The following is an 18,480-nucleotide window of genomic DNA, read 5'->3' as shown; positions in this document are numbered from 1 at the left end:
TGAAATGCAGTTAGGTTTCCATTGAGCATGTTTGTATTCCATTTAGATGGTTTTTTTAAGGGAGTTGGGAAGTTCTCCATCACCCACCTTTAAAATCAAATCATTGTTCATGGTATGTGTGTGTATGGGGGGATAGAAGTTGTCTTTGAGTTCAGAAAAGCATGAAAAAGGAGACAGAAGTCACTGATAATCCCACCACTGTTAGTATTTTGTTGTGTTTCCTGCCAGTTGTTTCTTGTTTGTTTGTTTGTTTTGGGGGTGTATAATTGTTTTACCATGTTGTGTTAGTTTCTCCTGTACAGTGAAGTGGAGTTCCCTGTGCTATACAGCAGGTTCTCATTAATTATCTATTTTATACATATGCATCCACCGCCCCCCCACCTTGGTGTCCATACATTTGTTCTCTACGTCTGTGTCTTTATTTCTGCCTGCCAGTTGTTGATTAGGAATATCATTTCCGTTTTATATTAGCTAGTTTTTGAATAGGTTGTATATGCAAATCATTAGAAATTCAGTGGGTACAAATTGAAAACTGTGTAAGATAAGTCTCCCTCTCAATCTTGACTTTTAGCCATTGAGTTCCACTCTCCAGAAGCATCCTTTTGTCTTTCTGTGCGCAAGCCTGTGTGTGTGTGTGTGTGTGTGCGTGTGCGCATTTTTTCATACCAGAGATAGAATACAATTGTTAGCACTGCTTGTACCTTGGTGTTTTGTTTCTAGTTCTCAGTATGTTTGGGAAATACTCTGCATTTATCGTGGCCTCAGTCTTTTTTTTTTTTTTTTTTAATGTTCGTTTATTTGGTTGTGCCGGGTCTTAGTTGTGGCAGGCAAGCTCCTTGGTTGTGGCATGCAAACTCTTAGCTGTGGCCCGCTGGCTCCTTAATTGTGGCATGCAAACTCTTAGTTGCAGCATGCATGTGGGATCTAGTTCCCTGATCAGGGATCAAATCTGGGCCCCCTGCACTGGGAGCATGGAGTCTTATCCACTGCGCCACCAGGGAAGTCCCTGCCTCAGTCTTTTTATGGCCACGGTATTCCTTTATATGGACACATCACCGTTTGTTTAGGCAGGCACCTGTTGCTGGATGCCTAGGTGGTTCTTATTTTTTTCATGTTATAGACAACGGATACCTTTGAATAGTGTCATTCCTCATATTCATTTTTTGAATATACAGGTATCTATTATGCATGAAGTAGAATATCTTTTCAAGATTTGAGAGCCATTGTTTTTTTTGCATGTATTCCATCTTTTGTCCTTTTTTTTTTTTTTTTTTTTTTTTTTGCTGTACGCAGGCCTCTCACTGTTGTGGCCTCTCCCGTTGCGGAGCACAGGCTCCGGAAGCACAGGCTCAGCGGCCATGGCTCACGGGCCCAGCCGCTCCACGGCATGTGGGATCCTCCCAGACCGGGGCACGAACCCGTGTCCCCTGCATCGGCAGGCGGACTCTCAACCACTGCGCCACCAGGGAAGCCCTTTTGTCCTTCTTTGTATTGAGTAATTGGTCTTTTTCTTATTCATTTGTAGAAGCCCTTTATAAATTAATTGAATTAGTCCTTTGCCAATGATTTTAGTTGTATTTGTCTTTTGACTTTGAATATATTTTTGCCTATTTGTATATAATTTTCAACAGTTGAGAATCATACATGCAATTTTTCCCTTTTTTCATTTATTATAATGAAAGCGTTTTTCCATATCTTTGAGTTTTTTTTGTTTGTTTTTTTTTTTGCTGTATGCAGGCCTCTCACTGCTGTGGCCTCTCCTGCTGCAGAGCACAGGCTCTGGATGCACAGGCTCAGCGGCCATGGCTCATGGGCCCAGCTGCTCCGCAGCGTGTGGGATCTTCCCAGACCGGGGCACAAACCCGTGTCCCCTGCATCGGCAGGTGGACTCTCAACCACTGCGCCACCGGGGAAGCCCTGAATATTTTAAACATTCTTTTTGATGGCTAAATAATAGTCCACTGATGGGTGTGCCCAGAGTTACCTGTAAATACTCCTACAGCTTAGTCTGAGAAAGTGAAGTTGTGCTTACATTCCTCTAGAGGGCGCTCTTGGAGTGGATGAGGATTCCTGTGGTTACAGTTTTGTGAGTTGAGTTGCTGCCACTTGTTACAGATACTTTTTATTTATTTTTTTTTTTTTATTTTATTTTTGGCTGCGCCAGGCGGCTTATGGGATCTTAATTCCCCAACCAGGGATTGAACCCGGGCCGTCGGCAGTGAAAGCTCCGTGTCCTAACCACTGGACCGTGAGGGAATTCCCTACAGATACTTTTTATTGATCCTAATTCCCTCTCACTTGTAAGGTCCTTTCTCCAAGGCCCTGAATTGCTGTGGCTTTCTTTTTTCACATTTCTTAGGTGAACATTGAGATAAGACAAGCTGAAGTGTATTTCTCTCAAAATGTAATGTTTGAGATTGGGAAAAAAAAATTTGTAAGACATAGCTAAAGGATTAGTATTACTAATATGTAAAGGGCTCTTTCAGAATAATGAGAAAAAGACTAACAGCTCATTAGAAAAACAGGTCAAGGTGAGAAGAGGAAATGCAAGTGACCAGCAAATGTTTCTTGCTAGCAGTCAGGGAAGTGCAGGTGGAGCCAAGGAGATGCCTGAAGTTCGCCACACATTACAGAGATGGGTTCAGGCCCTGCTGACAGGCCTGTGGGACGTGGCAGTAGTGTGCACTGATGGTGGATGTGGAAACCACCCTGGCCACAGCTGCAGTGGCTCTTCACCTGCACATATGCCTCTCTCTGTGGGGATGTAGCCTATAGATCACACCTGGCAAATAGCACATGTACATGGTGTCCCTTAGAGCCTGTGTGTAATAGGAAAGGACTGCACAGCCTCAGTGACCACCAGGTCACTGAAAAATACATTGATGAGGAGTGCTCTCTGAGATTATTAAATTGTTAAAAACAAAATAGCAAAAGCCACAGAACTGTGTGCACAGTATGCTACCTGGGCTTATTGAAAACTTGTAATGCACAGATGGATGGTTTGAAATGTGTGTCTATAAAAGTAGGATACACAAGAATATCACTACAGCTGTGCATCTATGGAAGGTACCTGGAATGGTTAGGGGCCAGGGGTGAGGGGGACATTTCAACTTTTCACCGTACCTTCATTTTTCACTTTAGAATGTTTTTTTTAAATTTATTTATTTATTTTTGTCTGTGTTGGGTCTTCGTTGCCGCACATGGGCTTTCTTTAGTTGCGGCGAGCGGGGGCTACTTCTGTTTGTGGTGCGTGGGCTTCTCATTGCAGTGGCTTCTCTTGTTGCAGAGCACGGGCTCTAGGCACATGGGCTTCAGTAGTTGTGGTGCACGGGCTTAGTTGCTCTGCGGCATGTGGGATATTCCCGGACCAGGGCTTGAACCTGCATTGGTAGGGGGATTCTTAACCCCTACACCACCAGAGAAGTCCCTACTTTAGAATTTTGTACCATACGCACATAGGACCTTTTCAAATAAATATAGCACATAAAATTGTATTTTTAAAAAAATCTTTTTATTTATTTATTTATTTGGCTGCATCGGGTCTTAGTTGCGGCATGCAGGATTTTTAGTTGCAGTGTGCAAACTCTTAGTGGCGGCGTGCGGGATCTAGTTCCCTGACCAAGGATCGAACCTGGGCCCCCTGCATTGGGAGTCTTAGCCATTGGACCACCAGGGAAGTACCTAGCACATAAAATTTTAAATTTAATAAATGTTTGTCCTAGCAAGTCCACCTTTGGGAATCTGTCTTAGAAAAAAAAATTAAGACATCAGAACAGAAGGATCTATGTGAAGAGATTTTTTTCTTCACCGAAACAAAAATTAAATATTAAAATGGAAATTGAAATCTATATATATTGGTCTGGAGGAATGTTCATGATGTATCATGAAGATGAAAGGGAAAGCAAGTTGCAGAACAATAGTATAATATGTTGTCATTATAAAATTTTTACTTAAAAAGTTTTTTATGGAGAGAGAGAGTGAGTGAGCGAGTTGTGGGAAAGAACACCTCAAACTGAGCTACCAAGAGCTGGTCACCTTGGGAGTCAATATGAGGGGGGAGATTAATAATTTTTTTTATATATGTCTGTATCCTTTGATTTGCTATAACAACAGGTATTTGATAATTTACCAACAAAAAAACCCCCAAGGATGTTAGGTTAAATAAAAAGGTAGCCGATTTCCAGTGCCCAGTGAGGAGCTGATGGGAGTGGCCACAAATTGTAAGGCCCCACCAGCTGTGCGAGGGGCTGGGAGCTGGGGAGGCTCCTGGAGGACTGGGGTGGGAGGGGCTGGGGGGATAGGGAAGAAGAGACCCCTGGCGGGGGAGCATGAGCAGCACCAGTGCCCGCGAGAGGAGCTGCTTGCCTCCTTGCTCCCAGGGTACCTGTGATGGGGGCTGGGGACAGTGGGGGGCCCTGGGAGACAGAGAGGCCAGTGCTGCCCCTCCCTTGGAGTGGGCAATGGCAGCTCTGGGTGGGGGTTGCATCCAGCCATCACTTTCCTCTTTCTTTCCCTGCTTTCGCAGCTGTCCCTTTTGTAATGGTGGGGGGGGGGTACTCTTTTTAAAGCATATTTGCTCAGCTCCCAGGAGTTTCGGGAACTTTTGTAGAGAGGCAGTGTCTCATTTTTCAGCCTCATATAATCAGATTTGTGGTTTGGGATTCAGAAATCGGTGCGCTCTAGGTCAGATTAACAGTTTGAGCTCCTGCACCTGTGTCTTTAGGCAGTATGTTTTAGTGCATGTGCACGCAACACGTGAATCTTTGGTGAAATGTTTCTCGTGCACATTGTGGTCCCAGGACCTTGCTGTCAGGGTTTACCGGTGTCTAAGGGTCCCGTTTTTCTTCTCCTTTTTATCAGGAAACCATAAATACAGGCCCTTTTGTGATGCGCTCCACATGTCGGAGGTGTGGTGGCCGGGGCTCCATCATCACGTCTCCCTGTGTGGTGTGCAGAGGAGCAGGAGAAGCCAAGCAGAAGAAGAAGGTGGTGATCCCTGTGCCTGCCGGTGGGTCTGGGGCTCCTCCACGCGCAGGGGCTGGGAGCCGGGGCCATCGTGTCCTTGTTTCTGGAGCCCAAACTCGAGGAGGAACCAGGGTCTCCTTGCGTTTTCCTCTGCACCAGTTATCCTTAAAATCTGCACACATGTCACGTGGGGAGATGAAACCCGACGTGGCCGCTCTGCTTCTGCATGAAGGACTCCCCCATCTCCTCCATCTTCTGTCCCAAGGCCAATGTCGTCCCCACTGCCAGCCCAGCGGGCAACACCACCCCCTCCTCCTGCCCCCAGGGCCAGCTTGTGGCTGCTCTCCCTAACTGGCTCCTGTTCCTAGCCAGTTTCCACTGTGCGGTCTGATCATGTCTCTCATCCTGTTGAAGACACCGCAGTGACTCTCAGGGGCCGAGAAATGGCCTCCCCTTCCAGCCCCTGCTGGTCTCAGCCTCCCCTCCTTTTAGTCTCCCCCTCATTACCTGCCCTGCAGCTTCCTGACTTTCACGTAGCCCCTGCCTGCCAGAACAGAGCCTTTGCATACGCCATTCCCGGTGACTGAAGCTCACTGTCCACCTTCTTTTCAGTAGGTTAACTCTGTTCTCCTGGAGCTCCCAGCTCAAGTGTCACTTCCCCAGGGGAGCCTTCTGGAACCCTCCCTGTTCCTTAGATGTTCCTTTGTCTGGAGTTGTGATCTTTTCTTTCTAAGAACATGTCTCTGTTTGTAGTGATACATTCGTTAGTGTTGTTATTTGGCTAATAGCTGTCTCCCCGATTAGACTCTGAACTCACTGAGATACTAGGTGGACCTGGCAGTAAACCGAAGAAATGAATAGAAGGGGCTTTTGTTCAGTTATCAATTATTGTATGTTGCACCTTTGGAAAGTTATTCTTGTTTTAAGTTATACTTGTTGCTATCTTCGGTAGTTGTGTTACCTTGTTAACAAGAAACAGAAATGAGTAAGTTGGTGGGTTGTAAATGGATCTAGCATAGAAAATGCCTTGGGAGGTCCCAAAATAATCGTTCTCTTTTGAACTTTTGTTTTTACTTACAGGAGTCGAGGATGGCCAGACTGTGAGGATGCCTGTAGGAAAAAGAGAAATTTTCATCACATTCAGGGTAGGTTCTCTGTTTGCACAGCTTCTGTCAGGCCCTTGCTCTCCTGGAGAGGGTACGGCCCAGGCTTCTCATAGGAGAGGTAGGAGCTTCACAGAGTGTCTGGCCATCTGAGTTTCCAAGGTGAGCAGTGGCCACTTTGGCAGGGTGATTAAACTTGTGTTACATCAAGCTTTTGTGCTAAATGTGGAGAGAACAAAGTTTCCTCGAGGTGTTTACAAGTTGGACTCATAAAAATACAGAAAACATCTCCTTGTATTTTTTATTTATGTATCGAATTGTTCATAGGGACAATAAGTGCCAAAGCTACAGTTTTACATACAATGTGCAGGGCAAACCCACTTTTCTGAGGTGAGGGAAACATGAGAGGAGGGGCGCCTTCTGCCAGCGATTCCACCAGACGTGTACCCGAGGAGGTGCAGTTCACAGAGGCAGGGTGTGTGACAGCCTCGTTAACAACAGTGAGACAGTGACAATAGCCTGCTGTCCTTGGAGAGGAGAATGGTGAGTGGTCTGCGCTGTGGGCCCAGGGCACCTCAGAGCAGGAGGCTCGCGCTACACGTGTCAGCATGAGACGTCCTGGGACTTCTCAGTTACAAACAGGGAGAGAGCAGGTTGCAGGACGAGGGAAGGAGGTCATCTGTGTAAAATTTTAAGCCATGTGAGGTGGTGTTATGTACTGTTTAGGGACATGTAAACATGTAGGAAAAGTAAGCAGATGCTTGTAGGAATGACACCTACTAGATTGGCCTGGTTACTCTGGAGGGGTGAGCTGGAGGTGGGGAGAAGTCACCCGTGTCCTAATGTTCTGTTACCTAAGCTGGGTTGTGGAAACACCGTGTGTTATTTACTTTGCTGGTTTACGTATATGTGAAATATTTTATAATTTAAAACAAAGAAAAAAATAATGTAAAGGGTGAGTCTTCTAGACTGAGAAATCGAAGACAAAGGCAGCGGGCTGGAAGCCAATCTATAAGGAAGGTTTGGTAGAGAATTCAGATTGTTCGCAGCTGATAATAGAGAAGAAAAAAAGAAAGAAGAAATCACTGGAAGGCAAAGAATGTCTTTGACACACAAAAAATAGTGCTTATACAATCAGAATAATTCCAGTGTTGCCAGTCTGACTTGAAGGTAGTTTGTACCAAATGACTCTTTGGAAAGTAAACCGTTTTCGCCTTTGTAGATTGTATCAGTCTGTGTTTCTTTATACTTTCCAATAAAGATTGATTTTTATTTTTTTAATGTTCAGAAGCTGATTTTACTTTTTTACTTCCCTGAACAATTGAACAGCTTGATCTGAGATGACACTCTTGCGTTGCAGTGAAGTAGGAACCTCCCCTGTAACTCCCAGAGCCTGGGGGCATGGTTGCTTTGGTGAAAGTACATTCTCTCCCTGATGCTGTGCTCTGAGCTGCTGAGATATGTCTGTTGCCCGCTCTCCAGAACGACTTCTCTGAGCGTAACCCCCTCTCGTGCTTGGCTGTAGGTGCAGAAAAGCCCTGTGTTCCGGAGGGACGGCGCAGACATCCACTCCGACCTCTTCATTTCCATAGCTCAGGCCATTCTGGGAGGCACCGCCAGAGCTCAGGGCCTGTACGAGACCATCAATGTGATGGTAAGAGGTCAAGCGTGGCCTCACCACCCTTGTATTTCCTTGTTCTTTTTTTCTGAAACGGGAAATGGCTGAGAAGTGGCTGGAACCTGGGAACAGCCAGCCTGTCGGGGATTTGAGGAGACAGTCTGGGTGTTGGGGGGAAGGAGGAGTGTTGGCTGTGCCTTGGGTGTGACTTGGCAGGGAAGGCAGCTCCCGGGCCATGTCCACTGCTGCCGGGCCGGGGAGCGGCCTCAGTGGTGCCCCAGTTGGCTCTGCCACCTCCCAGGTCTCGCTCCCCATGCTCCCTCAGTCTTGCTCTGGGCTCGCCGCCCCAGACTCCCTGCCCTCAAGGCCGTCACAAGCTCTGCTCGGGTTGGACCTGGCTTAGCCAGTTTCCGTGTGGTGTCTGGTGGATTTGGTCTAGAAACCTGAATGGAGTTCTTTTCGGGAATAAGATGGTCTTCACATAGTGAAATGTTTTCATTTGGGCAACTGGAAACCAAGGAAAACCAGAGATTCCTTTCTTTATAGATTCCCCCTGGGACTCAGTCAGACCAGAAGATTCGCATGAGCGGGAAAGGCATCCCCCGGATTAACAGCTACGGCTATGGAGATCACTACATTCACATCAAGATCAGAGTTCCAAAGTAAGCGCTGCTCAGCTGTGGCGAGGCCCGCCCGATCTCTGCAGCTTTCAGCACTGGGCAGGAGCCGCTTGAGGGCTTCTTACCTGCTGAGTTGGTGCTGAGCGGCATGATGGTTCAGCACCGAGCCCAACTGCCCGGCCTGTGTGACTCTGCTGCCATAAGCGCTGAGGCTTAGGCGGGTTACTTCTCCCTCTAAGTCAAGTGTGTCCTGCCTGGGCACTCCTGAAAGTAGATGTAATACAAAAGCTCGACCTCGTTGAGTTGCTGGAAGATTAAAGGAATAACCCATAGGGAATGCTTAGCTATTGCTGCTGCTGTTGATTTTGTTATTATTGTTCTCAGGTTGCCTGCCATCTGGTGGGAGAGACCTATAACCAGATAGTGGTGGGTGATGTCTGTGGTGTCTGGGAGAAAAGTCCAATCAGGGAGCCGTGGGCATCCGGAGCAGGGCATGCCAGACTCCGCTTGGGAGGACTGGGTTTCCAGCCCTCTCTTTAATCACATCATTTCCTTTTTGTTCCCCCCTGTAAACTATTTAGCATAGCCACAATGGCAGTTGTTTAGAACAAGTTAGGGTAGTTCAGGAGGTTTATTTTACGGAAGCTTTGAGGGCGTGGGCTCTTGGGTTCAGGGTGTGTCCTGTGCCTGGGTTGCGGGTCTCGCATTTCCCACACGCTGCGTGGGGACTGGCCACGTCCACGTCCTTTAAAGAGCTGCCCAGAGGAAGCACTCTGACACTGACTCTGCTCGGTCCACAGGAGACTGACAAGCCGGCAGCAGAGCCTGATTCTGAGCTATGCTGAGGATGAGACCGACGTGGAGGGGACAGTGAACGGCGTCACCAACACAAGCACTGGTAAGGTGGCCCAGCGACCTGTGGGAGCCCCCAGCCCCTCGGAGGGTGGACGGTTCAGAAGCGTGTTGGGGTTTCCACTTGGGCAAAGCAGAGTAGAAAGAGGGGAGCTGAGGGCTAGGAACGGCGGGGGCAGCTGCGCTCCAGAGTAAAGCTGCTCCCCCTTCCTCTGCACCTGTGCTGCTTGCCGAGGTTAGCGAGTTCCACGATGCTTCCTGCCAGGTAGCAGCTGTGTGTCTCAGAGGGCTGCTCTCCTGAGTTCTATCCTTGGTTCTGCCACTTGCCTTGTGACCTTGGGCACATCCCTACCTGAGATCACCTTGTAACCACTAAAGGAGAAGATGGGTTGGGAGGCTTAATGCATTCCTCTCCCAGAAAGCTTCTCCAGGATTTCAGAGTGTCCTGTAAACAACAGCTACTACAGCAATGAAAGACCGTGGTCACATTACCCCAAATCTGCCTGTTCATAGTGGGCCTAAATTCTGAATTCCTAGGGCAATGAAAAACAAAACACCTTATTTACCCTGAGCTTAAACATCATAGGCCCTCTGTAGAGTGGAGTTAAATATTGGTGATTTGATACCAAAATGCCCACAGGCAGAAGCTTTGGCCACGGGAACTTCGGCCACAGCCCTCCTCCCATGGGATGGGGGTGCTCTGCTGAGAAAACGCTGTTCTCTATCGGTTGGGCCTCTGCTGGGGCCGGGACAGGCCGTGCCAAGGGTGAATTGGCTTCAGCTGCCCAACATGTTGCCTCCTCTTTGCATCATTTTGTTTTTGTCTGGGTCCTGGATCTGCCTCTCACCTTCTCAGAGATTGAATGGCATTAGATCAGTGTATGGTCATTCAGGGCAGGTGATCGGAGCGGGGCGTGGGGGCTTGGTCTTGTAGCCCCTGGGTAGGGGTGGGGGTCCCAGCAGCAGTAGCCTTTGCGTGGACTCGGCTGAGCTCCTGTTTTGTTTTTGTTTTTTGTGTTTTTTTGGCTGTGCCACGTGGCATGTGGGTTCTGAGTTACCAGATCAGGGATCGAACCTGCACCCTCTGCATTGGAAGCGTGGAGTCTCAACCCCTGGACTGCCAGGGAGGTCCCCTGAGTTCCTGTTAAGTCTAGGGGACCAAGTCCTCTGTGAAAAAGCAGCTGCCACAAATCCTGTCTGTGGCCAACTAGGCACCAAGTGGGCACTTATTTTAGTGGTTTGGTTCATAGACTTTTTCCATATTTTCTGTTAATGTCCCTTGAACTAAAAGGAAGTGGGAATGGTTGTTCCATGTAACTCTACTTATGCACCTCTAGTTTCTTCCTGAGTCCCAAATATTTCCGCAGTCATGGAGCATGTGAGATTTGTTCTGCAGCCAGTTCTCAGCTGTGCCCCCTCCCACATTGGGAACTTGAGGTCCACCTGGGCCTTGTTCACTATATTTGAATGTCAGGTATTAGTCATCACCAGTTGTTGTCTTCAGTCCCTTTCTGAGAGCTTAAATTGGGAGTTGATCATGTAGTCAGCTTATGAGTGTTCTTAGAACCGTCATTACTTTCATGGTTCTTTGTCCTGTTAGCTCATTCCCTGTCCCCTTGTTCAGCCAGGATTTATTGGAACGCTCCTGTGTGCCAGACACTTCGCCAGTTCTTCCTTTAAATGTCTATTGACATAATTTTGCTGAGTATAGGGTAACTTTAACATAGGCATTGGATGCATTTGTGAAAAGTGTTTATAAAGTAAAATGAGTATGCCAAATTATTATTTTTTCCACTTCTGTTGTCATTTCAGAATTGTATTCCAGTGGGAAATTTGGCTGCCAGGCATAATTCTTTAAAAGGCATTTAAGAGTCTTAGTAATGGCTTCAAAGAATGCATTGTCAGTCAGTCTGCTACCTGGGTGTGGTTAAGCCTCTTGTTGCACTGTGAAGAAAGTTACCTTTGCAGTCCACGTGTGAAAACACACCAGTGTACAAAATTCCCCTCCTGTCAACTTCCTTAAGGTGACTCCTATTTATTTAAGTAGAGCCTGAATCTCTTTTATTAAAGTTTTACTAGAAGCAGTTGCTTGCAGTCATCAGTGGTTCTTGGGCTAAAGTGTCACTTCTTAATAGTCTCTAAGTGAGATAGTCATCGGAGACTGTCACTGCAGATACAAACGGATTCCTGGGTGTCTTTGCTTTCATTACGGGAAGGCATTTGGAATAGTTACAATTATGTAGGAAACTGACCTAAAGTTTTTGGTGGGTTTAGTATCCCTTGTTTACTTTTGTTCCCTAAAGCCCCTGCTGAAAACCTTAATGTCTGACCCTGGCTTCATTCCCAGTCTGTGAAGCAGGAGACCGTAGTGAGCTTGGGACCCTTAGTGCTCTCAGGGGCCTGGGGTGCTCTGAGGTTACCACATGGTCTTTTGGGTTTAGAGACAGTGTGGCTCACTGTTTGTGTTTCTGGATCATCATTAATTCCTGTGACAACCCACATACGTACAGTTAGCTGTCATGTAGGAGCCTGTTCCATAGCTCGTTATTTGGGGATCCCACTGCGTTCTCTTTTCTGACAAGCGGACAGTTGACTATAGAGCCCCTTTATCTAGGCAGGGTGGAGGCAAGAGGAAGATGAGGGAAAAGACATTTTAGTGGAATGAGGGGTGCTCCACTGGCTCAGTCTGTGCGTGTATAGACGGCTCAGGGAGTCAAGCTGTGAGTGTAGACCTGCACCTCTACCTGTAGGGTGGGTCCAGTTCTCAGAAGTCATCCTGGAGTCCTGTTGGCTTCTGTTTCTTCACACAGATGGTCATTGAGCATTTGCCACGTGATAAGAAGCAATGCACAGAGAGACAGGGTCCCTGCCCCATCTAGCTTAAAGTGTGAGTGGGGAGGACAGGGCAAGCACTGAACCCCCAAATAAGCGTTAGACCTTGCTTATAACACTAGGGGTTTGTGACTGTGGAGAAAGGTGGTACACATTCCCAGAATGAATGTTATCTGGTTATTCTTCATTTTGTAAAGAGCCATCAAACACTTATGCCTGGGAATCGCTGCCTGTAAGCTGGGAGCGTGTCCTCTTTGAATCCCCTGCATGTGCACAGCGCCTGTTAGCTGAGTTTATTTGAATTCATTTTCCTTCTGAGGGATGGAAACGTAACCCCTGCTCGGGCAAGCTGCGTGTGGTCTGATAGAGGAGTCCTGTGCCTCGGGTCCGACCTCTGCCTGAGGTTGGCTGAGCAGCCCCTCCGCTCTGGTCACCTCTTGAAGGCGCGGACTGGAAACGCTCGTGCAGTGCCTGTGCAGCTGGAGGGATCATGGGCATTTCCTGTTTATCCTAAGTGCAGGAATCATGTGCCAGCTTGTATCCTGTAATGAGACCAGAAGGCATCTGAGTGCTCAGGACATCCTGTAAGGACACGTCCCTCCTCCCATGGGCCAGAAAAGCGATGTAGGTATAGACTGCATCATCCGTGTGCAGAGGCTCACAGTTTATCCCTGACTTTCGGTTCAGAATTTTAAATTCAGTGTTTAAATCCTTTGATGTCCCTGTCAGTAAGCCTTATTCCTGAAGGAGCCCACATTTAAAATAGAGATAAGAATGTGTTCTGGTGGCAGGGGGTGAGAATTTCCAGGTGTGTCTGTGTTCTGTTTTATTTTTTGGTTTTGAATCATTAACCCGCTAACTAGGTATTTATTCTGGCTCTCCCAGACTTTGGCCAAACACTGTGGCCCCGGGGCATGACTGCAGGGACAGCAGAGTGGGGGTGGGGGTGATGGTGGTCACTGAGTGTTTCCCATTGTGACTAATAGTTAAGAGCTTGGGTTCTGCTATCAAATGATTCAAGTCCCAGCTCTGCCATTTTTAGCTATAAAGCCTTAGGCAAATTTCTTCACTTCTGAGCCTCAGTTGCCTCATCTATAAATTGGGGATAATAGTAGCATCTACTTCATAGGGTTCTTCTGTGATTAAATGAGATCGTGTGGATAAAGCATTTGGCATGATACCTGGCACATGTTGAAAGCTCCATCAGCAGCAGTAACTCATAGTGTGAGACACACACACGTGCACACACACACAGACTTGCTGTCCCCTCACCAAGGACATAACAAAATTCAGTACTTTTGCCTTGCCTTGCCTTGTCCGAGGAGGCCCAGGAAATTTCTGGTTTGTGGATTCCTTTGTGTTAGGAGAGTCCTTTTTTGTTACTTAAGTCTTTATGTAAGAAAAGGGGGCATGAAGGACTGAAGGAGGGCACACCTGGCCTTGTAACCTGTGGCCGTGGATGCCTCTCCCAGGGGCCTGCCGCCGTGATTGTGCAGTGCCCGGGTCCTCACCTGGGGAGCCCTGGGCATTGGGCTTTTGTGGTTGCTCAGACCTCTGTCAGCACATTCTTGTTTGGGGCCACCGCTGTCTCTCTGAGGACATTCCTGACTTAGGAGAGCACGTCAGGTCCAGAGGATGGCCCGGGGGGCTGTACCCAGGACAACCTGTCCCACCCCTGCTGGGGGCCTGTTGCTCAGAGCTTTGGGCCTCTCACCAACAAAGGCGTCTTAGACTGAGATCTTGGAGACGTGACCATTTTGTACCCTCTACGCGTTGTACTTGATGTACCTCTCCTAACATGTTGAGATGTGCTAATTCTCCTAGCACAATGAAAAATATTGAGTACAGTCCAGCTCATAACAAGTTGGCCCTCTGCCTCGTGGTTGGCAGGTCTTTAAAACGATGTGTTTGTGCAGCAGAATTGCTCTCAGTGGGCCCTGATCAGCTTCCCTTTATCTGGAGCATTTGGAGCCAGATGCTTGCCCAGTGACACACAGGGTCCTCGGCTGCCGTTGTCATAGATGAGAAGTGCGCATGTCCTGGGATCCCCAGGTGTCCCAGAGACGGTTTGTGCGCACCGACGGGCTGTGGAAGCTGGTCAGTTGGTCTTGGTGCATGTTCTTCACTTCTCAGAGCCGGTGAGTGAGAGCCTGGACTTTGGCGTCTCACTGCTTGGGTCTCATCTCGGGCCTTCTGCCTGCTTACCGGCTCTGTGACCTTGGGCATGCCACCTAACCCCTTTGTGCCTCTGGTTTTTGTTTTTTTCATCTGTGGAATTTACCTGTAAGGTTAGCCTAAGGATTGAACGAGCTAATGTGGATGCCATGTGGCCTGGCCCAGGAGACATCTGGCACTTGGCTGTATTTCTATTACGGTTGTTAAGGTAGAGACAGCTCCTTTTTGTCCCTTTCTATTTCTTGTCTTCCTCTCGAGGGCCAGTGACTTGAGGAGCAGTTGGGATGCTCCGAAGTGCTGAGTCATCTGACAGGCGGGGCAGCCCTGGCCAACCGGGGTGCAGCCCCCTCTCCTCTCCGGGTGGCACTTGGTGGCTCCTTCAGTGGTGAGCCCTGGGTAGCCAGGCGGGGCCTGGGATGGGACACATGGAGGTGTGCGCCCTTGACCCCAGTTCTCTCTGCTGTTTGTGCCCAGGTGGCAGCACCATGGATAGCTCCGCAGGAGGCAAGGCTAGGCCTGAGGCTGGGGAGGACAAGGAGGGACTCCTTTCCAAACTTAAGAAAATGTTTACCTCCTGATATCCCAGCCGAGGTAGGAAAACCCCTGAGGTTCCTCCCCTTTTCGTTCCCCTCTGTGAACTAATCCGTTTTCTGTCACTTTAACCAGTATCGTCCCCCTACACCCAGAGTTGAAGAGGTTCCAGTCTCAGGCGTGGTGTGTCTGGCTCCCCTCAGAGCCAAGCCTCAGCCCGTGGGGAGTCAGCCGGTAGTGCAGAGCCGAACCGCAGATAGTAGCCGCTTCTGCGGCTCCACTTCCTGGAGAGGTTGCTGCCTCCCAGCCCTCCTTCCACCAGCTCCTGGGGGCTCTGAGTCCTGCCGTGGTGAGGACCAGTTTGCCCACGGTCACAGAGGGCAAGTCATAGCAGAGCCAGGCCTAGAACTCAGATCTCCCCAGTCCCCGCCCTGTCCTGCCTGGGAGGCATGGGGAGGTGTCAACCTTGGTTAGGGCTGGGGTGGGGGGCACTGCCAGGAGTCCTGCTTGCTCACTGTGGTGTCTCGGGACTCACTTTTTACTTGTGCTGGTCCCTGGTGGCTGGGGCTCCTGGTGCAGCTCCTTCCCAGGGATGACAGAAGCTCACCAACAGGGCGTGTTCTTCCTGCGATGCCAGTGAAACGTAACTGTTTGTGTCTTGGCTCAGGAAAACGGTCCACTGGAAACTAGGCCGGGAGCAGCAGCCCCTCCTTGTGGCCAGGGCATCTCAGATGCAGGAGGATACCACACAGCAGCACCGAGCCCCTGCCTGCAGAGGCCCTCTAGACCACCTTGGAAACAGCAAAATCATGTGACAATGCACCTCTCCATGGAAGGGTCATGGTGGACAGCCCCTGGGCAGTAAGGCACGGCAGGTCTAAGGGCTGGTAGTTTCCTATCCATGGGTAGGTAACTTGGCCTCTTCTGGCTCTGGCAGAGTCAGACAGCTGGACATTTCTTGCAGAGCTAAAACTCTGATTTGGAATCGAATGTGGTTAAAGAATTAAAGGCCATGCTTACAGCTTAAAAATGAAGCCTTAAGCTGCACCGAGTTGTGAAGTGATTAATTTCCCTCTCAGCAAACCTCTGGGAGGTTCCAGAATGAGTCTTTCCTGACAGAGTTGTCTTTTCCAGGAACCTGGGGCATGCACGCCCCACTGGTGTCATCCACCCCTCAGCAGGGGCATCCCCGGCTAGAGTTTGTTTTAATTCCAAAAGGTACCAAGCAGCTGGAACATGGGGGCCTTGGGGGCCCGGGGTGACACATATGAAGACAGTCCCTGGAGATGCTACTCTTGATCACATGGGCCATGATCTCTGTCAGGATGGATAGTCCTTCCTCCCACCCCACTTGGGGTGGCCCCTTGTCCCCTGACGGTTGAGTTGTGTTGTTCTAAGCCGAGTGTGAGTGGAGCTCCTGCCCTTCTGCTGGACCACAGCCAGCCGTGGCCTGGGGCCGACTAACGGCCTCTTAACCCGGAGCCCTGCCCTGCTCCCTGCCAGGGCCTTGGTTCTCACCACTCACAGTTGACCTCTGTCTTCAGAAGTGTGTTTAAATTATTCAGTGCTAAGAATAATATCAGTCTTTTCCTGATAAACGTTTGTTCAGAAAAGGAGAGCACAGTCTCAGCAGTTGAAGGTTCTCCACCATCCAGCCAGAGCAAAACACTGTTTCCCCAGCCTTGGCTCGTAGGATGTGCGGGTTCCATTGTGTTTCCAGATCCCCCCGCTGTGGTAAGACAGGTTAATGGAGAACACTTCTGATTAGTTCCCTTTTTGTTTTCCTTCATAATTTACTAAAATAAAGCATCTACTAGTGTCTGCTCTAGGAATGTAAAATGATTCTGTATCAATGTAAATAAGATTATCTACTACAAAGAGATATTTAAAACCTAAATTGTCGTCATTTCTTCTTTGAAAGAGTTCAGACAGCTTTCTGCAGGTGGCCCAGCAGGGGGTTACTGGTGGTCACCTGCCAGTCAGGCCACCCCACGTCTCTGCTGGCCTTCCTGGGGCGGCTGGAGGTGGCTGTCCTAGTCCTTGGAGTCACGTGCGCCAAGCGACGGGTGGCGCTCTGACAGGCGCTGACCCTCTCCAGCCCAGATCCCAGAGCGGGGAGGGTGCTGATCTGACGAATGTTCTAGGGTTTGGCATGTAGCTTTTTCTTTGGGAGCCTGCGATTTGAGAGATGTACAGTGTGGCCTACTTAGGTCCCTACACGTCACCACCTCCGTCACTAGATTTTTTTTTCCTCCATTATTTTCAGAGGAATATTAAGGTATTTTTTTTGTGTTGCAGTGTTAGTCCGGGCTGTCTCACAAAAGCCCAAGTGCTGTCGTGGCTGGAGTGGGCCCCGGGCACATAGCTCTGCCCCGCTCTGGGTTCTGAGCTGAGCAGGTTGAGGTGTGAGGGCACTTGCTGGGTTGGGTGAAGAGGCTGGGAATACCTGTTGGGTGAGAAAGGGGCTCAGTGACTTCCTGCCAATTTCCAAATTTGTCCTTCATTGAACAGAAGTTTGTCAAGCGCCTGCTGTGGACTCAGTATGGGCCTGGAAGGATCCTAGACCCCGGGGTATGGCGGTGGGGAGCTAGATGGTTTCTCTCATGATAGCTTAGGTTTTCTTCCTGGAGAAGCCAACTGAAGTCCCACTCATGGCCTGTCTTCTGAAAGCAGAAGCCTAGACTTTGAAAGGGAAAAGTGGATTTTCTTTCTAGCGAGACATCTTCATTGCTGTACTGAGGCGTCCTTCCCTCAGATGGTCAGAAGGTGGCGGGGCAACATCTGTAGAATCAAGCCCCACTCAAGGCCTGGACTGGATTTGGTTTATTCCCACAGCTGGATCCTGAGACGTGTCTCCAGACAACTTTGCAGCCCAAGGTGGGGCTGGAGCGTGAGGTGAGGTATTTAAAAATACAAGAGTATCTCCAGGTCCCTGAGCCTCTGGGGATCGAGAGGAGGAGAGGTAGATGGTGTGAGCATTTGCTGAAATGTTTGGAGCGTGGACAAGGGAAGGCACTGGAGGCTCACAAGGCCTGACCATATGGGCCCAGGGGAATCAGACACTGCTTCGCACAAATGCCCTCACGTTGCCTTCACAACAGCCTGGCCAGGGGGCACCGGGTGAGCAAACAGACCCGAGAGGCTCGGCTACGTGTCCATGGCCTGCTGCTTGTGGATGAGGAGCGGCTGGAGCCTGGCATCAGCTCCCTGCAGTTCGCCCTGGACCTGGACCCGGACCTGGCACAGCAGGCTCTCCCCAGGCTTGGTACTGGCCAAGGGCTGCTCCAGGATCTTGGCACGGTGAGTGACAGCCCCAGCAGGTGAGTTTCCCACACAGGGGCCTGGGGGACTTGGGCATCACAGGGCTGGACACAGATGACCTCTCATGTTCTCTTGCTGATACGGGTGGGCTTGGAAGCCCATGTCATCACATCCTTTTCCTCCTAACCTGCCTGGGAGGCTGCTCCCCTCAGACCGCAAGCTGTCCCTGTGCCACTACAGTGGGCCCCTCCTCCAGTGTGCCTCACTCCTCCTGCTCTCTGCAGCCCTATGTCAATCTGCAGTCATTCTGCAGATTTGTATCTGGCTCTCCTGCTAAACCAGGCTCAAGGCAGGGCGCATACTTTTCTGGTGAACATTGTATTTAGGGCCCAGCTTACACTGGTAGGTTGTCAAAGAAGTGCTTTTTCAATGACTCAGTTAATGAACGGATCGAATGAGATTGGCTGCCCTGCTCCCCTTTCAATGCCTCTGCGGGTCCTGAGGCTGAGGCGGGGTAGTACAG

At 49.3% G+C, this 18,480-nt stretch overlaps 1 protein-coding gene across 3 annotated transcripts in view; it reads left to right on the top strand.

Moving 5' to 3' along the window:
• The window catches only part of DNAJA3 (DnaJ heat shock protein family (Hsp40) member A3), a 32,128-nt gene extending 16,398 nt beyond the window's left edge, over nucleotides 1–15,730 (top strand). The window contains exons 6-12 of one of the 3 annotated variants that reach the window (XM_082644702.1): nucleotides 4,861–5,008; nucleotides 6,046–6,110; nucleotides 7,594–7,722; nucleotides 8,233–8,348; nucleotides 9,107–9,204; nucleotides 14,640–14,756; nucleotides 15,364–15,730. In XM_082644702.1, the coding sequence (XP_082500828.1) occupies nucleotides 4,861–5,008; nucleotides 6,046–6,110; nucleotides 7,594–7,722; nucleotides 8,233–8,348; nucleotides 9,107–9,204; nucleotides 14,640–14,743 (660 nt within the window). In that variant the 3' untranslated portion in view covers nucleotides 14,744–14,756; nucleotides 15,364–15,730. Of the gene's footprint in view, nucleotides 1–4,860; nucleotides 5,009–6,045; nucleotides 6,111–7,593; nucleotides 7,723–8,232; nucleotides 8,349–9,106; nucleotides 9,205–14,639; nucleotides 14,758–15,363 lie in introns of those variants that run through there. The other 2 variants (XM_082644704.1, XM_082644703.1) reach the window with 2 other exon arrangements.
• Nucleotides 15,731–18,480: the final 2,750 nt, after the last annotated feature.

The sequence above is a fragment of the Mesoplodon mirus genome (genome assembly GCF_964341445.2).
Source record: "Mesoplodon mirus genome assembly, chromosome: 15".
Taxonomy (NCBI): domain Eukaryota; kingdom Metazoa; phylum Chordata; class Mammalia; order Artiodactyla; family Ziphiidae; genus Mesoplodon; species Mesoplodon mirus.
The sequence above is the reverse complement of the archived record's forward strand: the minus strand, read 5'-3'. Positions and strand labels throughout refer to the sequence as shown.